A 21,929-nucleotide genomic window follows, 5' to 3' on the forward strand; every position below is an offset into this window, starting at 1 on the left:
GGAGTCGGGGACGGTCGGGATGGTTTACTTTGAAACCCGGCGCAAGGCTAAGGGGCCGGAGTAATCATGACGACCAAAGCAGGTAGAGAAGAAGTCTCGCCCCGGGTCTCAAAATAAACCAACCCGAGCGTCCCCGACTCCGAGCTAGCCATCCTTCTTTACTTTTCATTTAAAAAGATCACGAGTGTACCAACAAGTGAACAAGTGAACCTTGGCAGTGAAAGAAATACTCTTTTTGTGGCAGGTAAAGTACCTTTTCTGATTACAGTACGTGAAAGTGTTACTAAGAGGTTTTGTTCAGAATAAATCAAAAAATTTTATTTCTAACAAAGACAGCTATGGAAAAACAAAATTGGTTTCCTGTCAATGTTAATCTGTCACACTGTAATTTAGTAAACTTAAAGTGTCTTCTAAATACAATGTTAACATTAGAGAAAAAAGTTTACGTGATTCAGTATTATGGAACCGGGGAAAAATGAATAAATACAGTTATTGCTTTATTTAGTGAAAAATTTCCAAATGCTGGAATTAAAAGAAGTACTAGTTGGCGTTTAATTAAAAGATTTCTTACAGCAGGAAGTGTACATTATAAGAAAAAAGAAAAAAAATTATGATGAAACCGATTAACTGTTTTCTTTTGTAGGCAAATAAACACTTAATTTTTTGTGAACATTTTAAGAACGGTTTGGGAGTTTTTGCTTCACTGTTAACACTCACTTGTTTCCTAAAACTTCAAAATATGTTCAAAATTAGCCTTTAACCAAGCAGGGCTAAACCCCAAAAAATGACAATTAATATCGAAAAAATGTTACCTTTTATAAGAGTCGCTTCACCTATCCGGGGACACACTGTATATAGTATATTTATTCGTAACTCTACTAGTATGGGATGTAATCACAAAGTCTCGTAAGAAAGTCTAGTAAGACCAACTTTTATAAATTAATAAAATTATATCGTTATTTTATAAAGACGTTTTAAAAAACGTCTTTATATAATAATATATAACGTCTTGTTATTGTTCTTTATAAAACATTCAACTTTTTATTTTTTGTTTTTTTATATAATAATTAGTTGGCGTGCCATAGCACACTACACTGTATAACTTAAAAAAAAATTTCAAAGATTATGTAAGCTATTTTTTATTACAATTTTTGTACATCTTTTTAATTATTTTTATTAATAATTGTTGTTAAATTAAAAAGGTTCTAGAATTTTCTCCTGGTCATATAAGAAAGTTATTATTATAAAAAGCAGAAAATTTTCGATAAGATAGATATACTTCTATAGTTTTCCTCCTATCAAATAAGAAAGTTGTTTAGAGGAAGAGTATTTAAAAGTTTCTGCGTGCAGGGATAGATATTAAGGGTGATTTAAGCATGACGCCGATAGATATTGACCGACGAAAACCCGGATTAAGATAGTTGAAGGACCGCTCTTTCTGACTGTGATTACAGTTTTTTAAAATTCGGTTTTATAATAATTGCACAAGGTCTTGAAGTTTGGTAATTTTTAGCTATTTTAAGTACAGAGCGGTGTTCTTCATTTTTTATTGATCTTAATATCAACTTATCGGCAGACGAAAACGTTACCGGTTTTAGATAGAAATAGGTTCAAGCTTTCAAGTGGTGCATTTAGTTTTTCGCTATCTCTAATAATAAGGAAAATATCAGCTAAGAAAGTAGATAGGAAATTACGGGTAAAAGTTTGTTGCTGGGAGATTTGTTGCTATCGTCGCACGGGTTAAGAATTTATTTTTAAAATTGTCACCAATAACTTAAATACTTAATGTGAATATTCATAAAAGAATCTGAATAAATATGATATTTCACATCAGAATTTTATATTTTTAAAAGAATGACTAATGCGACTACCATCGTTATAAATGGAATGTAAATAAAACGTATATAAATATGTAAAAACCATTCTTTTTTAATTCCATAGTCAGTCGTTTGAGAAACTATTGTAGAATGAGAACGTTAATCGTTGTATTGTTGTTAAGGTATGTATTACAATAAGTTAAAATAATTGTTTGCTTAAATACGATTCTCTCTTTTAATTCGGAACCACAATTATAATAATTATAATAAATTGATTTTTTTAGATGTTTAGCTTCGGCAGATGACCAAAAGTTTCCCAATGAATTCAAGTTTGGCGTAGCAACAAGCGCTTATCAAGTAGAAGGTGCATGGAATGTCAATGGTAATAATTTATTAAAAATAGAAAAAACAAATAACCCAGAAAGTTTAACATTAAATATCTACTTTAGGAAAAGGTCAAAATATCTGGGACACAGCAACACATTACAACAATTTTATTGTGGACAACAGCACGGGAGATGTAGCGTGTGATGCTTATCACAAGACAGATACAGATGTTAATCTGTTAAAAAATCTAGGCGTTCACTTTTATCGATTTTCAATTTCCTGGTCAAGAATTTTACCATATGGCTTTGCAAACTACACGAATCCAGATGGAATACATTATTATAATAACTTAATCAATAAACTTCTTCAAAACGGTATTCAACCTATGGTTACTATTTTCCATTGGGATCTTCCTCAAAGCCTTCAAGACTTAGGAGGATGGACAAATCCTTTAATGTCTGATTATTTACTAGATTACGCCAAAGTTTTGTTTAATCAATTTGGGGATAGGGTTAAATATTGGATAACGATAAACGAAGCGCAAATTTTGTGTACTGGTGGTTACGAAGGTTCTCCTTTAATGAAATTAGCGCCGGATTATAATTCGCCGGGGATAGGACCCTATTTGTGCGGGCATACTTTATTACTAAGTCATTATAAAGTTTATAGATATTATCAAAAACATTTGAAAGAAAAGCAAAAGGGTAAAGTTGGTATTACCCATCAAAGTATTTGGTACGAACCAAATTCCAAAAACAAGGATGATGTTAACGCCGCGGAAACTAAGCTTCAATTTGAAGTAATTGAATGGAAATTTAAATTCAATTAATTATCATTTAATGTTTCAGTTAGGATGGTTTGCTCATCCAATTTTTTCAAAATATGGCGATTATCCAAGTGTAATGAAGCAACGAATCGGACGATTAAGTAAAGAGCAAAACTACCCTAGATCTCGTCTTCCCACATTTACAATGCACGAAATTAGAGAACTTCGAGGTTCAGCAGATTTTCTTGGGTATAATCATTATACAACGAGAATTTGTAAACCCGGAACTAATGCAACCCAGCCATCATTGGAATCAGATGCAGGTGTAACCTGCTTTCAAAACAGCTCATGGCCATCTTCATCGGCACCTTGGTTGAAGGTGGTACCATGGGGCTTTCGAAAGATATTAAATTGGATTCGAACTCAGTATAATAACATTGAAGTTATCGTTACTGAGAACGGATTCGCCGATAGAGGAGATATAAATGATTGTGGAAGAGTCAAATATATGAATGTAAGTTTTTGTGAAGAAGAATTAGCTTCGATTAAAATTTTTTTTAAATTTTAATTTAGAGTTATTTGGAAGAATTAAGAGATGCAATAAATAAAGATGGTTGTAATGTTACCGCATACATAGCTTGGAGTTTCTTAGATAATTTTGAATGGGGAAGTGGATACACGTAAGTTTATAACGGTTTTATAACTTTATTTTTTAATTGTGTATTTTAGGCAAAAATTTGGACTATACCACGTTGATTTTAACTCTCCCAATAGGACAAGAACGGCTAAAAGGTCTTCGTATAACTATCAAAATATAATAAAAACTGGCAAAATTGATAAGAATTATCAACCACCAGGTTTTCAGAAATGTACATAATAATCAGAAAGAAGTGTTCAATAAATAGTTTTTACACGATTTTTTAAACACTCACTTTATTCCCTGTTCATAACCTAACATTTTTTGTCGGTAAATTTATTTCTAGATATTTTAATCCAATTTCTTTCTCCTAAAAGAGTATCATTTCGGTATCAGTGTCAACGGAATGAAGCTGAATCTTATCGTCATTACCCAGTTTAATGGAATACATCAAGAAATCATTTATGGCACTTTGAATCCTTATTAAATCTGCTTCAAAATATTCTGTATTTCATCCTGATACCTCAATTCGTTCTTGGGATATGATTTTTTTATTTTTGCTTTTATAAATACAATAAGAGGCGAAATAATCAAAGATACAGAGCAAAGTTTAAAAAATCATAACAATGTTTATGGAAAATAAGAAATCATTTGTGGCACATTGAATCCTTCTTAAATTTTCTTTAAAATGTTCTTTATTTCACCATTATATCTCAATCCCTACTTGAGATATCGCTGTTCTAAAAGAACAATGACGCAACTGCTAAAACTGAAATTTTACAGGAGACCAAAAAGAAGAAAAAAATTATCTGAAGTACTAACTGTGAAAATAAATGAAGTGTTAAACACATATTCCTTACTTATTCTTTCAAGAATTTATCAATGCTTAACATTAAAACATTTATATAAAATAGATAGAAAATTAACCACATAAAAATTGTAAGATAAATTATAAATAAATAAAAAAGATAAATTAATAGAGGCCTAAATTATACAAACAAATTTTTTTGTCTTCTCCCTAAAAAAACACACTGATGAAAAAAAAGGTTCTCACATTCGGCTTCGCTAGTATTGTAGTCGTCCTCGACTTCATTCGGATCGTAGGGTGCACACCATGTTCTTAGGCGGTCAGCTGAGTAAAATTGGTTGAATTTCCTTTGAGAATTTTCAGCTCCTTCTATGTCTACGATTCTATATCTATCGTTCGGGAATACTTCGGCTATCTGGTATGGTCCTTTAAAGTGTGGTTTTAGTTTTCTCGGTTCCCCCGTAGCAACAGGATCTTTCTGGATCAGAACAAGATCTTCCACGTGATATTTCGTAGGTTTCCTTCTGTGATTATCAAAATACTCTTTCTGCTTCACTTGTTCGTCTTTGATTCTTTCTAAAGCTTGTAATCTCAAAATCGTTCGATCTATTATGTCTTCGTCTTATAGGGCTAAAGTCAATTTATTTTTAAAGATATTTCTAGGTTGAAAACCAAATAGAAGATCATGAGGTGTTTCTTTCGTAGTTTTATTACTAACAGAATTCATTGCGTATTGTATCAGTTTTAGCCTTAGGTCCCAATCTTTTCCATCTGGTTTCTTACAAGTGGTAGTAATAGCATTGGTGATGGTTCTATTAAAGCGTTCAACTTGTCCGTTTGCCCGTGGTGTGGCTACAGCAGTTTTGATATGAGTAACATTGTGTTCCTTGCAGAAATTTTCAAATTGTTTTGCCGTAAATGCTGTCCCCCTGTCGGATATCAGTCGGTTAGGTGGTCCAAAAATTGAAAAAACGGTTTCCAACGTTTTGATAACATACTTAGCGCTCGTGTCTCGTACTGCCTCCATACTATATACTTTATAAACTGTATACTTTGTAAAATTGTTCACATAGACAACGATGTGTGCGTTCCCTTTGGAACTTCTAGGAAAAGGTCCTAGGTGGTCAATATTCACGGTATGGAACGATATCGGTATTCTTTCAATAACATGTAGCTCTCCCTCTCATTTTCCACTTTTCGCTTTATGATAACAGCACTCTACACAAGACTTGATGTAGTTTGTAACCTTCTTCCGCATCTTTAGGAACCAGTAATGTTTCTTTATAATCTCTAGTGTCTTTTCAATTTCATAGTGTCCCATCTCATCATGACTCGATTTTATTACTTGCCAAATAATTTCCCTTGGAACTACCCATTTTTATTTCTTGTCAATTACTCTGTATGTACAGTGCATTCTTTTTGAAAGTAAAGTCTTTGTGAATTTGTCGCTCTTCATTGGTACCTGGTTTGTTCGTTAGAGTATTTCTAATATTCGCAATTTTAGTATCTTGTAGTTGCATAGTTAGCAGCCAGCCAAAATTTTCTGGTTTAATGTTTAAGACATCCAAGCTTACCGGTTCCGTGAATCTCGGAATCTCGTGTGGTGATCGGCTTAAGGCATCCACATGCTTCATGCTTTCGCCCGGTCGATGTACGACATCAAAATCAAATTCTTGCAGTTTAAGGATCCATCTGGCAATTTGCGGCGATAGATTTTCTTCTTCATCATTGTTTTGAGAGAGTTACAATCGGTGACCAATGTAAATTTGTTACCCAAAAGATACATCCTAAATCTTTCGATAGCTTCAGTAGCTGATAATGCCTCTAATTCAAAACTGTGATACTTGCTTTCTAGTTCTGTCGTCTGTCTGCTGTAATACATTATTGGTTGTAAGGCTCCCTTCAGCACTCGTTGAAAAAGAATTCCTGCCAACCCATTTTTGCTCTCATCTGAGTGTACTTCTAGATCGGCTTCATGGTTGTATAATGTTAGTATCGGCTTGTGTGTTAATCGAGTCTTCAATTCTTGAAATGCCTGTTGTTGGTCTTCGGTCCAAATTCAATCGGCTTTTTTTCTAGTTAATAAGGTAAGCGGTTTTGCAATCAAGGCGTAGTTTTGCACAAACTTTCTAAAGAATCCAGTTAGACCCAAGAACTGTCTAACCTCACGTGCAGATTGTGGCTGCTTGAAGTGCCGTATTTAAGTCCCAATTTTTCTCGTTCCATGACGTATTCCATCTCCGGTCACTTCCAAACGCAAATAATTAACTTTATCTTGCAGGAATCGACATTTTGTTTTGTTGAGTGTTAACACCTCTTCTTTAAATATGCGCAACACTTATAACTTTTCCATACCTTCTTTTACAGTTTTGCTCGGTATAAGCACATCATCCATGTATACTGAAACATACCCAGATTTTAATTTATTAGTCACATGAGTCATTAACTTTTAGAAAACACTCGGCGCGTTAACCAGTCCAAAAGGCATGCGCGTAAATTCGTATTGTCCGTCCGTGGTTACAAAAGCAGTAAACCTTCGACACTTTTCCGCGATAAGAATTTGGTAATACTCGCTTGACAAATCTAATATAGTAAAATATTTATTTCCCGATAACCCGTCTAGCTGCTCATCAATGTTCATCATCGGCACATACATTATCTTTGTTATTTGGTTTAAGCGTCTATAGTCTACACATAAACGTTCATCACCGTTCGATTTCTTTACCAAGACTGTCGGACTTGCGTAATCCGACGCCGATTCGCGAATAATACCGGCATCCAAAGGTTTACGGTGTACGATATGGTCGGCATGTTATTGGTTCGTTGTTGGTTAATTCAATGACCATTTCCGTCGATTTAGTTTGCCCGATTTCGTTGAAATTTCTGGCAAATATATCGTCATTTTGAAGCAAAACTTCATTCAATTCTTCTCTTTCTTCTCTAATTAGGTTCCCATTCATGTTGTCTTATTCTTCCCTTGGTTTGTTGGTTCTAATCGTTTGTTCTACCTCTTTTTCTTCCACCTTGTTCTCTTCTTCATACTCTTCACCCTCACTTCTTCTGTAGTCATCTTCACTCTTTTCCTTATCGTCTTCATCGCCTTCGTTCACTTTTACATTTTCATTCTCTTTGTTTATTTCGTTTTTATTGTAGCGTACACAACCTACCTTCACATAGAAATTATAAATTTATCAAATTACCCAAATTGCTATGTTACCATTTTGTTGATATTTCGATGTTAATCCATTCCATTGCTTGTAATGGAATGGATTTAATGGAGGATTAATGGAGGGTGTCTGGACGACATCCTTGTTGCCAATAAAAGCGAGGAAGAGCATTACCAACATTTAGAACATTTATTCAAAAGATTAAGTTCTTACAACATCTCTATTCAACCTTCGAAATGTGTATTTGGTGTAACTGCTCTAGATTTTTTAAGTCATCAAATTTCTGCCGAAGGAATCCGACCTTCTCAGTCCAGGATTGCTGCAATTTCGGAATTTCCAACTCCAACAACATTGAAACAATTACAAAGGTTTTTAGGAATGATAAATTTCTATCATAGGTTCATTCCTAACATTTGCAACATTTTGGGTCCTCTATATAATTTATCGAATACCCTTTATTCCAAAAAACAGAAATTTATATCAATATAGTCGAGTGATCACGACATTTCTTTTAAAACATCTAAGAAAGAACCAACTAAATTTGCCATCCTTACTCATCCATCAACGGATTCTTCAACAGTTCTTGCTCAAACTTCAGACAACGAAACACGACCTTTAGCTTTCTTTTCTAAAAAATTAATTCCAAGCCAGATTAATTATTCTACTTTTGATAGAGAGCTTTTAGAGATTTATTCCGCGATAAAGTTCTTTAAACATTTTCTGCATGGAAATCAATTCCTTGTTTTTACTGATCACAAACCTTTAATTAATTCAATACTTTCAAAAACCGATAAAACTCCCCGACAGACTCGTTATCTGAGTTATATCATCCAGTTCACATCTGAACTTAAATGTATTAAAGGAGATTCGAACGTTGTGGCAGATACTTTGTCACGCATCAATGTTGAATCCCTTAATTCCGATTATCCAGATTTAAAATCTATTAAAATTGCTCAAGACCAGGATATACAATTAACGCACTTACTCAAAAAACAATTTTCCAACAAACATTTACTTAATTTTCATTTATTTCAGCAAAATTCACCATTGTCAAGAATTTACGTGCCACACAAATTTAGAAAAATCATTTTCAACAAATTGCACAATATTTCACATTCCGGAATACGTACCGTTTCTATTGGCTACATACGTCATAAGATATTCGATTGTAGACAAAGAGATGTTTACCATGCTAACGAGCCAAAGTGAACAAACATACAAAATCACCTATCCAAAAAATCCCTATACCAAGTGGCAGATTTGAACACGTTCATATCGACTTAGTTGGTCGATATGAACCCCTTACACCTTCTAAAGGCTATTCGTAATTACTCACTGCAATTGATCGCTTCAGTTGCTGACCAGAAGCATTTTCGCTCAAAGATATCACCGCTTCAACGATAGCCGACACTCTCTGTCGCAATTATTTTTATAGGTTCGGAATACCTCACACCATCACGCATGACCAAGGTAGACAGTTTGAATCTTCGTTATTTTCAAAGTTTAACAGCATTTTAGGTACACACCAGATCCACACATCCACTTTCCATCCGCAAAGTAATGGCATTTTGGAGAGATTCCATCGAACTCTCAAAACCGCCTTAATTGCCAGAGGTAGCAAGATCAACTGGTATGACGATCTTCCCGTCGTTGTTTTAAGCCTCCGATCTTCTCTTAAGGAAGACCTCGGCTGTTCCTCTGCCGAATTTGTTTACGACCAACCTCTCCGACTACCTGATAAATTCTTCGTAAAGTCGCAACATTCGTTAGAGACGGAACCCATTTTGGAGAATTTGCGTGAAACATTTTCGAACCTACAACCAACCGAAACGTCATTTCATTCACGAGACAAACCTTTTCTTCATAAAGATCTTTTTAAATCCGATTACGTTTTTGTCAAAATTGAAAGCATGCAAGCTTCACTTATCTCTCATTACGAAGCCGTTTTAAAGTTCTTAAAAGGCTTCGAACGACATTCATAATTTCAAAAAATAACAAAGACTTACCTATAAATATAAATCGTTTATCTACGACTGCTTGGATAAGTCATCATTACCGCACTCATTTGAGGTGATTTGAGTTACGTAATGAAGTTCATTACCGCACTGGTTTCATTACGTAACGCATTTTTAGCCTAATCAGAACAGACTTAATTTATTGAAACGAGCAACAATACAAAAGGAAAAGTGCTATCTACTTACAGAGAAACAATACTATTTATTATAAACATTAATTGTTATGTTTTTACATTTCGAAACACTTATTCCAGATGAGTAAACATGTGGTTGAATCTGACAATTCAAAATTGTCAACAATCATTTAAAAATATTTTTATAAATGTCAAATAGCCTTTTTTAAAGAAATAGATTTTTTAGTAATTTTTAGCAGTCGTAGATAAAATGCTGTATATCACACGTGGGTTAGAGCATAATTACAGTACTCGTGTGACTCCACACTCGTACAGTAATTATGTTTCTAGCCCACTTGTAATATAAATAACTATTAAAACCCGCATTTTTACTTAATGACAAGTTAAATAACTGCCATAGTAACGACGCATTTTCTATCAAAAAACAATTCAAAGTTCACTTTAACTTTTCTTGCTAATTTATCTTTTATTTTCGTACTTTTAATGTTGCTTTTTACGTTTGGTTTTCTTGTGAAAGCTGTAGCGTACACAACCTACCTTCACATAGAAATTATAACTTTTATCAAATTACCCAAATTGCTATGTTACCATTTTCTTGATATTTCGATGTAAATCCATTCCATTATAAGCATTCAACAAGACAACACGTCTATCTTTGTATTTTAATTTTTAAAAGGGTTTTAATTATAAAATTACTACTAACTCAAAGTTAGTTAAGTTTACCTCTTTTGTCTGAAGAGTCAATTCCAGTTCCACTTACTTAGGCGTGGATTACAGAGCAAATCGTCCTTTCTGTTATTCCCAAGGTATTTATTAAGAACATTTTGTATACTCTTACCTTTTTATCATTATTCATGAGATAAAAAGCGCAATTAGGCTTTCTTTGTTCTGGGGCAGATATGCGGCAGTATTTTAGAATAAGTGGTTCAATCCACAAAATCAAGAAGTCTCGTTGGCGCTATAGTGAGCATAATCTGAGGTTCTCTGTCAAGTTCTTTGAACAAGATAGAACACATTTATCTTTACAACGGGGCCCATCGTTCGGAACTCAACAGTTTTTCGTTGTGTAATTTGCCCTGAGTTCTTAAGTAATTTATTTTTTACTTTTTTCCAGTTATTTATATTTCGTGTTCCTTTTTTACTTCTTTTGGTTTCATTTATTATTTCTGTGTCGTTATCATTAATTTGAAGCAGGAAGATTTGTTCGATCCCGATATTAAACTTAAAAAAAAATTGTTCCAGGGATAGGACCAAGGTTATACTAAAACGGCAATTTTCTTACTTCACCATGATGACCTGGAACAATTTTTTTTCAAGTTATCATTAATAGCTAGGGTGTCATTAGGTCTATGAGGGACTAGTAGATAACTTGAATCCTCACTACTTGAGTCTTCGCTACATGAAGACAAGTTCGTATTCATCATTAGAGCCCGATAAAAACAATTTTTCAGAGACTTCAAAGTCACTACTAGGACTGGAAAAGTATATACGTTGTTCAACTTTTTTTAACCTAACTTTAGTTGAACTTACATAACCAATCACCCAATCTGATCATATTATGATCTCCTTAATTTATACCATTAAAATCTATTACTATCAAACGTGCAGAGTTCAATTTAACATATCGTAAGATCAATATGTATGGAAAATAAGAAAACATTTTTGGCACATTGAGTCATTATTAATTTTGATTCAAAATGTCCTTTATTTCATCATTATATCTAAATCTGTTCCTTTCTAATTTATACTATTAAAATCACTAAAAATTAAACGTGCAGAGTTGAATTTAAAAAATCGTAAGAGCAATGATTATGGAAAATAAGAAATTGTTTATGGCACATTAAATCCTTATAAAATTTGCTTCAAAATGTTATTTATTTCATTCTGATGTTTCAATTCATTCTTGAGATATGATTTATTATTTCTGTTTTTATAAATATAAGATGCGGAACAATCAAAGATGATAAGTTAGATTTTAAAAATCATAACGAAGTTTATGCAAAATGTGTTTTTATAGCATATTGAATCCTTATTAATTTTGCTTCAAAATGTGCTTTATTTCACCATTATATCTCAATCCGGTCTTGAGATATGATCGTTTTAATTTATACTATTAAAATCTATAACCATCAAACGTATACAGTTAAAAGTCATAACAACGACGTTTATGAAAAATAAGAAATCATTTATAGCACATTAAATCCTTATTAAATTTGCTTCAAAATGTTTTTTATACTTCTCGGCCAGATAGAGTGCATCAGATTATGAGATAACTAATTTCTCGATCATATTCATTAAGACAATAATTAACATATCTGGCCCTCAGAGCCAAACAGTATTAAGTCCATTTTTTTTTTCAATTTTTGAGGTTTTGATTCTCCATTAAGTATTTTTTTCCGCTTTTCTTCCCGTTTGCTAGATAGGTGCAGATTATTGATATTAAGTCCTCTATTAAACAGAACCAAATAGTATTAATGGTTTTTAATACTCATCAAGGGGCAAAAAAATAGTACAACTAACACTAGTACAAGTCGAGTGCAACGAAATATCTGAAAAACCTGTTGTAACCTCACTTTTAACCGAGAAGAACGGTAACTAAAAAATTACATGGGTTTAACACAACAAGTTTTGGTATTTTTTAGCTTCTGTGGCAGATAACACGCAAGATAATATTACAGCTGATGTTGAGATCATCATGGAAATATATCCGACGACTAATAGCACGCAGGTCATCACTCATGAAAATGTGAAAATTATTGCAATCGGATATGGCAATGCTACAGGGATGTAATTTTTTTGAATAACGGTGTGGTACAAAACCATCTCTGTTAGTAAAAACACATTGTTTTGTCAATACAGAAGAAATTCTCAGAAATAATACAGACGAGTCTCAGATATCAGAAAGCTCATCAGAGCATTTTGTTGTAAACTGTGTAAATGAAGATAAAAATACCAAATTCAAGAAATCTTCTACAATTAATTTTGAAAATTCAAATTAAATTACTACTGTACCCCATTCAAGGACCCACCTAATCTACTTGAGAGATGTAGTGATACAAGTGAGCTGCAAGAAGAACAAGAGGAGGAGAAATTCGAGAAACTAAAGGAAAGAAAAGGAAAAGAAATTCTGTCAATTGGAACAAAAACATTAGAAAGCAAAGGAGAACTGCTGGCGAAGAATATCTGTCAACCACCAACAAGCTTATTGGAAAAAATGAAATGAAAGTACCTTGTCGTGATGAATACAAAAAGCAATATAAACAGCATATACCGGTTGAGAGTCTTGCTCTAATTCATTCAAAATTTTGGAATAGTAGCATCGAACTTGACCAGAAAAGACAATTTATAGCTAGCTGTATTGAAGAATGTTCCAGTTAACCGTGTTCATGCTAGAACGGGATCTCGTGATGGAAAAAGAACAACATCGTTGAAGCATTTTTTGTGTGTAAATGGTAAGAAGTTTAACGTGTGTCGTACTTATTTTCTTAACACCTTAAATATATCCCAAACCTCTGTACGTAATGCATTGTCGAAACGATAAGTTGGTGGCATCGTAATACCTGATCAAAGGGATAAACATGAAGCCTCAAACAAAATTTTCTTATATGTAAGAAACAATATCAGAGAGCATATACAGAAGTTCCCATGTATAGAATCATACTAAATAAATCTCAGAGAAAGTACTTAGGCAGCCATCTCAACATTTCAATGATGTATCGCTGTTTTTATGAAGAATGTGTAGGAAACCAAATTTTTAAAAGAATATTCCCAGGCAATGGCTGTATACAGAAATTTTCAATTCGGAATTTAATTTATCCTTCAAAGAAGCAGGGAATGATACATGTGACACTTGTGATGGATATGTTATCAAACTCAAAGAATCTGCGTCCCTGGAAGAACGTCGTGTATTACAAACTAACTATGACGCACATTTCTGAACATTCTTGATGCAGATAGTCGGTATAAATTAAAGCGACAGGATAAAGAGGATTACAAAACCGAGACGAACACCAAAATACTGTCGGCGAATTTACAAAAATTCTATTCTTTAAAAGTATGGACTTTCAATTATACAGTTTATGATGCAACAGAGAAAATAGGATATTGCTTCACCTGGGATACCTGAAATACATTAATTTAAATGTAAAAGAGTCTGTAGAAAAAATTGTTATCTGGAGCAATTATTATTATTATTGCTGCCGTGCCGGGCTGAGGGGAGCGGCCCCTCTCGTTACCGCGACCTATAAGATTTATTATAACTTGAGCCGTCCAAAAGTTAATGAACCCTCCTTAATGAACCTTAATATTGCCCCAAGGTCTTGTTCCTTTATGTCAGTAGGTGTCAAAAGAGCTTTACCGAACATTTTGTGTCTTAGTCGGCTTCTGTCAACGCAATTACACAGTATATGTTCAGCCGTTTCTGACTCGTCGTTACAAAGTCGACAAGTTTGATCCTCAGCTTATCCAATGTGGAACAGGTGGTATTTTAGGGGCGCATGGCCGGACAGGTAACCTGAGAGCGTTCTTAAATCCCCTTTGCTAAGGTATAAAACCTCTTTGGTTTTGTTTTGCGACGGAGTTATCATACTCTTCGCTTGTCTGTGACCTGGAAGTTCTTTCCAGCGTAAGGCCACCTTTGAGGCCTCCCAATTGTTGATTATTTGCTTTAGGTAGCTTCTTTGTAGCCCACAACCGGGTTGGGGTCCAATGAAGGGCGTTTTCGCTGCCTCTCTGGCCAGCTTGTCCACTTTCTCATTGTTCTTAATATTGGTGTGACCTCAAACCCACCATAGAGTAACATCATTGCCCCTAGCGAGTTCTCTCGAGTTGCAGGTACACTCTCTGAGCAGTGCGGAGTCACGCGTGTAGACCTGAATTGCCTTTAGGGTGGCCCGACTGTCTATGAAAATGTTTATGGATGCCATCTTTCTGTCCCTTTTGTAGGTTCAATGCGGTGCAGAAGCTTATAGCAAGAACTTCTACTTGAGAAATGGTTATGTCCGAGCTGAAGGGCAATTTAATCTGGCTATTTGGTCCATTGATGCCCATGCCTACTCCTTATCTAACTGTCTTTGAAGCATCGGTGTACCAGGCTAGGGCTAATCTCTTTAGTTGGGGCCCACCCTTCGTCGTAGAGCCCCGCATGCCGCAGTAAGGGGATTTTGTTGAAACTGGAAGTCCTCAAGTATCCAGAATCCGCTTATTAGGAACCAAGTATTTCCCTCTTGGTCAATGCAATAAAGCGATAAAAGTTTTCGGCATAAGCTGTTCCACCTTTACTTTGGGGTTTTTAATGAGATTGTCTCCTCTTGATCCGGGCAGTTAAGCCAAGATCCCCCGTGCTGGATACTAGCACATGGCATAGCAGTTTCTGTAAACAGAAACAAAAAATAGTTATACACTAAAACTTGATTCGGAAAATATAACTTCATTTATCGAGATTCTAAAAGTGGCCACCCAACAAAACTTTTTTATCTTTGAAAACGATTATTTCGAAATGAACGATGAACTCCCCATGGGCTCCCACATATCGGGTATTATGGCAGACATTTACTTCAGTGATTTTGAAAAACTTATATTTACTGACAAATACAAATTAATTAACCATAATATCAAATTTTATGGAAGGTATGTAGAGGATCTACTTATGAATTTTGATGGTAACAATGCTCAATTAATAGCACTGAAAAATATTTTTGATAATCTATGCAATCTGAAATTCATCACAGAAATAGAAACTGAAAGTAAACTGAACATCTTAGATTTAACTTTATATAATAATACTAATGAAAATAAAATAGAATTTGACATTTTTCGCAAAGACACCTACACCGATGCCACAATACCTAGGAATTCATATAATTGTCTTCAACACAAATATCCTAATTTTAATTTCATGTTTAATAGACTAATTAATTACCCTCTGAATGATGAAAACATAAATAAAGAAATAAATAAAATACTTAATATAGGTGTTAACAATAAATTCAAAATTTCGGAACTTCAAAAAATATTCAATATAACTTACAAACGACACATTAACAAATTAATATCATAAATCTGTCAATCAATATTTAGCCATCCAAATTTAACTTTATCCCAGCCTTTAATTCAGGTAAAAAACTAATCAACCAGTTTATAAATAACAAGCATAAATTCGACATGTTAAAGATAAGTGGCATATACAAAATATCGTGTGACGATTGTGACGGCTTCTATGTGGGACAACCAGGTATAAACTTAAAAACAAGAGCTCATGAACACCTTAATAGAACATCCTCCACATTCTATAAACACCTACAAAACAATTAACACACGTCTGACATAAGTAACATTAAATTGATTAAAAATATAAACAAATTCAAAGAACTGAACTTATATACTGTTTATCCTTAAATACAAAAACAAATTTAAAAATAACGAAAATAACAACCTGATAAACGATATTACCGATTTCAATAATTTCAGATATTTCCATAAATTTATCAATGCATAAATATAAACTTTTACTTACATTTTAAATTTTAAATTAAGCTTGACAAAATCGTTATGTAATGCAGAATTTTGATTTAATTGTTTGTTATGTCTTTTTATTTTTCGAAATGAAGATGGGAGGTTATATGAAAATGTATGCACTTGCGCACTTGATTTTGTATAACATCTGGTCAATTTTCATACCAGTTTATTTAAAACCGCTCCTTTTATCTAACCCTGTTTATATTTAAAAAATCTTAGTTCTACATTTAATTTCATAAAGATAGTGATTTTTTACTTTATAACAAAGTTTATTAATTTTTAATCGTGTCCTAAGTTTTTTTACACCTCAAATTACTTAAATTTCCACTTGATTTATACTGGTTCAATTTTAATTTTAATTTCTCGAAGTTAACTTGACTTATAAGCCCACATGGAAAGTACGTCAGAAATCGAATATGGTTTCGAATAAACAAATTGACGGTAAATATAATCTTAATAATTTTAATAATGTTTAGATAATTTTAATGTATTCTGTGAAATAACTTTATTTTGATATCAATTAAACAAATATTGCACTTAAAGGTGAAATGTATTAATTTGTTATTACTCTACCGGTTTCGCTCTTTTCGGAGCATCCTCAGGAGTTCCTAAAGTTATAAATTAGTCATTATTATAACATTTTCTACCATAATATAATTTTCTAAAACATTTTAACTTACTTCAATTCAGTTTTTGAAAATCTAAACATGCTCTGTGATATTTTGTTAAAGTAATTAAAAATGTAAATGTAAATTCTTAAACATGTGCTATCATAAATTACCCTTTATTATATTTTAGGTTATGTTGAAGCTGTCAATGGTATATTTTCTATCATTTTCTATTGTAATGTTGGTAATCTGTCAGATGTGATTGTTGTGTATTCAATTTAATTTTTCTTGTCTTGAATGAGTTGATTTTTAACAGGTTAAAATGAGGTATTATAACACAAATACAAACAATTTTACATTAAACACACTGAAAAATAAAATAGTATAGAAAGAGCAGCTATTTTTAAGGTTCGGGAGGTTTTCGTGGAGGTGTATATTATGGTTGTTTGAGATAGGTATATGGTGGTCTTCTTGTAGGTATAATCTAACATCTACATCAGGTAACCACTTCTTGGAAGTTGACACCATATCTTCTGCCTGACGTTTCTGGCCTTCATAACAGTTTTGCCGTTGTAATTGTATTAGTTGTTCTGTAGTGCATAAATTGCACAATTTGTCATCAGTAGCACATCATATATGTATGAGAACTTTACATTTTTCACATATCTGACATGGGTCAATGCACTCTGACACACCGGACAAATTACTACATCGTCTTTTGTCGCCATCTGTAGCTCAACAATTCCATAGTCCATATTATCACTTGATATGGAGTCTACGTTTTGGATCTTTTCGTTAGTATCCAGTTCATTCTGCTCTAGTTCGATACCTAGCTCTTTCGTTGCTTCTGTGACCGGTTCTTCACACCGCTGTTCGTGTTCTTCTTTTCTAAAAACTCCCATTTCTTTTTCCTGATTTTCTAGCTCTTCTAGTTATATTTGAAAGAATGGTGGGCGGAAGATTTGTTGACTTCAGGCCAAATTTGGGGTCACGACCAAAAACTGCCTTATAACGTGTCTGGCCTATCACTCTGTGCAACAAATTATTTTTCTGCCATTGCGTAAAATAACACCCAACTGACCACCTGGTAGATTTATTATCACTCATCCACGACCGTAAGATGTTCTCGACATCTTGATTTGAACGCTTAGCGCTGCCCTTTGAGGATGACGAGGTCTTCCATGAACAATTAATAACTGTGGCCACAAGATTTTCAACTCTTTTACTATCTTGTTCGCAAATTCACGCCCATTGTCGCTTTGTAAAATCGATGGCGCACCAAATTGGAGAAAAATCTTCAAAAGTTCTTCCGCAACGTTTACAGCGTGTTTTGAACGTAAAGGCCTGAGACATACGTACTTGGTGGAATGGTCTTGATGGTTCAATAGCCATTTATACTCACCGTCGGGTATAGATTGAAAATCGATTAAATCTACTTGACCTCTGGTCATAAAATCTTTAGAAGTAATCGGTTTTACAACAATTTCTGATACAATTTTATTCTTTTTTGTTTGACAATATTTACATGCCTACAAGAACATTTCTACGCAAGGCCTCGGAATAAAATATTTTTGTTGACCTATATTGATCATTTTATCTCTGGACCCATGGCCACAACTAATATGAATATCTAATAACCTTTCAAATAGTTCTTCTTCTGGGATGACATAAATTAAAGGATCGTTTTTTTCCTTAACTTTTTTTATGACATGTTGTTGATCGCCTACTTTCATAACATCATACATTTGCAGAAAATAATACTCTCTTCTGCTTTTCTTGCTATTCTTTTGTTTTGCTTGAGTAATTTCCAGCGCCATCTATTAATTCTTTATTTTATAATCTCAAAACAACAAAAAACATCAACACTTACTTCTTTTAGTTGATCGACCGTGTACGGGCACTTATTAGGTTTTTCTTTGTAGTAACGACTGTAGTGTTCTTTAAACAGCTCCTCATCACTTCTTCCAGAATCATTTTCCATGCTTGCTAATTTAGTTAGTGCTGGTCGTTTCGTGAACCTTCGATACCTTTATTACGGCAGATTGTGTACCGAGATGGAGTACGCGATTTGCCGAATATGATCGGGCGTTTCATGAACAGCCTCGTCAGAAAACGAAATCCTTAACATTTACACAAAATGCCGACGCTTCATGAACTGCCTAGGATTTTCGGGAACTGACGGATTTCGCCATGTGACCACGACATATACACCATTGTCGTCCAGTTTATTTATTTTGTCTTCGTTGTTTATAAGCATTCTTTCTAATGTTCTATTTGGTTTGAAATTAAGATTTATATTATATTGTTTTAAGCTCTGTTTTATTTTGTTGGATATGTTGCCTTGGAGTGTTATAGCTCTATAATAAATTCCTTGATCTTCATTATGTTGATTCGTTAGTGTAGTACAATTAATCATTTTCTGTTTTTTCTGTTGTTTGTTTATAATATCATTTATTATGGAAGTTGGGAAGTTATTATTTTTCGCAACTTTGTAGATTGTATTTATTTCGGTGGTAAGGTTATCTGTGTTCATTTTTGAATTGTATGCTCTATGTATGTGTGATCTAAAGGCAGCCACTTTATGTGCGTTACAGTGATATGAGTCGTAGGGTATGACTGTATCTGTCTGTGTGGGTTTTCTATATGTGTTAAATATAAAATTGTCATTCTGTGTTCTTTTTATATTTATGTCTAGGTAGTTTATTTTGTTATTTTTCCCTAGTTCTATCGTAAATTGTATCTTGTTGTGTAGTGAGTTAATATATTTGTGAATCTTGTCTATAGTGTTGTTGTCTTTAGTATTAACAATGACTAGTATGTCATCTACATACCTTTTCCAAAATTTTATGTTATCAAAATATGGATTATTATCTTTATTAATTATGAGTTTAGTTTCCATCTCATTTAGAAATATGTCAGAAATTAAACTGCTTAATGCAGACCCCATTGGCAAACCCTCTTCATATGAATATATATTATTGTCGAATTTGCAAAAATTTTGTTGTAAACTGATCTCAAATAGGTTGAAAATGGTATTACGATCGTTTAGGTCTGTTATGTTATGTGATAGAATGTCTTTAATAATGTTCAATGTTTGTTTGGTGGGGATGTTGATATACAGGTTGACGATGTCAAAGGACAGTATATAAAATCTTTTGGCAGTGACATTGTGCTCAATTCTGTTATTATTTCTGATCTATTCCGAATAGTGTGTGTTGGTTTGAAGTTAATATTTGTTTTGAAAATGTCTATTAGAAATTTTAATAATTTGTAAGTACTTGAGTCGATGCTGGTTATTATTGGTCTTATGGGTATGTTCTGTTTATGCAGCTTAGGGAATGCATACAATCTAGGTATTTTCGGGTTCATTGGGATGATTGATCTTACATTTCTGCCGTATTTCGTTAAAGTAGTTTTACTATTATTTATTATTTTTTTGACTTTTTCATGGAAGGAGTTAGTAGGATTTTTTAAGGTTTTTATGAAATTGTTATCGTTAAGGAATTTTTCGGTTTTTTCTATATAATTTACTTTATCTAAAATGACTATACCTGCATTTTTATCGCCTTTAGTAAAGATTAAGTTATTTTTTTCTACTTTTTTTTTAATGGTTTTCAATGACTTTTCTTCACATTTCCTTTTCTTTTCCGTTTTTTCGTTGTTCTTTTTCTTTCTTTTTGTTATTTTAGTTTCTTCTTTCATTAGTATTTGTTGTAAGGTTTTGTGTATTTCTTCTTCCGTTGGAAATCCTCTCGTAGCTGCTTCTAGTTCTAATGCTGTCTTTCTGAAGTTGGTTGTTTTATATATGGAATATTTCAGTCTTTTTTCTAGCAAATTCATTTCGTTTTGATTAAACTGTGTCTTTGACATATTTGTAACTCTTTCATGAAATTTATGTGTTGTTAAATTCTCTCTTGTTGATGTCATATTCCTATTCTTCTCCATTCTTTGTTCCTCTCGAAGTTGTTTCAATTTTTTGTCTTTCCTTTCCCATTCTTGGAGCAAACTCTCTTTAGAACATAAACACAAAAATAACTCCAACTTCGGAAATCACTTAACATTTAATTCAAAACATCAATTTGACGAAGATAAAAATTGCAAAATCCTTCATCACATCAATAAAGGTTACTATTTGGAAATAATGGAAAACTATGAAATTAATAAATTCTTCAACAACTGCCCAGATGTAACATGCCTAAAAGAACAGATTATACCTACAAGAAGACCACTATATACCTATCTCAAACAACCATACTCACACCTCCACGAAAACCTCCCGAACCTTAAAAATAGCTGCTCTTTCTATACTATTTTATTTTTCAGAGTGTTTAATGTAAAATTGTTTGTATTTGTGTTATAATAAATCACTTTAACCTGTTAAAAATCAACCTATTCAAGACAAGAAAAATAAAATTGAATACACGACAATCACATCTGACAGATTACCAACATTACAATAGATACATGTTTAGATTTCTAAAAACTGAATTGACGTAAGTTAAAATGTTTTAGAAAATTATATTATGATAGAAAATGTTATAATAATGACTAATTTATAACTTTAGGAACTCCTGAGGATGCTCCGAAAATAGCGAAACCAGTAGAGTAATAATAAACACATTTCATCTTGAAGTGCAAAATTTGTTTAATTGAATTACCCAGGTGAAAAGAAAATAAAAATGAATATTATTTTGATAATATATGTTGTAATATTTAATTGAGACACTCTTTTGTTTTTCAATTTTATATTTTTTGTAGTCGTGCCTGAAGACGAATAACAATATTCGAAATACGATAACTCCTATTGCATTTTAAGCACCGAAAACAAATAAAAATAAATATTTTCATCATTTAAACAGAAAGGAATTTTCTTTTTCTCTCATTTTAATTTCATTTCTTTAATTTCTCATTAAACAATATTTCATATATTTTTAGTGTTTTTTATCTTTTGTTACCCTTTATTAATTCGTTATAAATGTTATGGATTAGTTTTTGTTCTACAAAATTGCAATTCTACAAATTTGCATTGTTCTACCATGGGTTTTTAACAATAACTAAGTATCAAGTCTCACGTATCTATAAATTAGTAGGAGCTAAACAGTGTTAAGTCACAAAATAGATTAATAAGCCACAC

The 21,929-nt window shown here is 32.9% G+C and overlaps 1 protein-coding gene across 1 annotated transcript; it reads left to right on the plus strand.

The window, feature by feature from the left end:
- Positions 1-1,906: 1,906 nt before the first annotated feature.
- LOC111425742 (myrosinase 1-like) lies at positions 1,907-3,826 on the plus strand. Its single transcript, XM_023059976.2, has 6 exons — positions 1,907-1,999; positions 2,102-2,199; positions 2,267-2,943; positions 2,993-3,424; positions 3,484-3,590; positions 3,640-3,826. Exons 1-6 carry the CDS (start codon positions 1,968-1,970, stop codon positions 3,785-3,787), a joined length of 1,494 nt encoding a protein of 497 aa, XP_022915744.2. The 5' UTR covers positions 1,907-1,967; the 3' UTR covers positions 3,788-3,826.
- Positions 3,827-21,929: the final 18,103 nt, after the last annotated feature.

The sequence above is a fragment of the Onthophagus taurus genome, chromosome 7, assembly GCF_036711975.1.
Source record: "Onthophagus taurus isolate NC chromosome 7, IU_Otau_3.0, whole genome shotgun sequence".
Lineage (NCBI taxonomy): Eukaryota > Metazoa > Arthropoda > Insecta > Coleoptera > Scarabaeidae > Onthophagus > Onthophagus taurus.

What these genes read in the sequence shown, in the direction of transcription:
- LOC111425742 (XM_023059976.2), top strand. Translation starts at nt 1,968, where the DNA reads ATGAGAACGTTAATCGTTGTATTGTTGTTAAG. An exon ending in ATCGTTGTATTGTTGTTAAG is followed by an intron (nt 2,000 to 2,101) that starts GTATGTATTACA and finishes TGATTTTTTTAG; the next exon opens with ATGTTTAGCTTCGGCAGATG. An exon ending in GAATGGGGAAGTGGATACAC is followed by an intron (nt 3,591 to 3,639) that starts GTAAGTTTATAA and finishes TGTGTATTTTAG; the next exon opens with GCAAAAATTTGGACTATACC.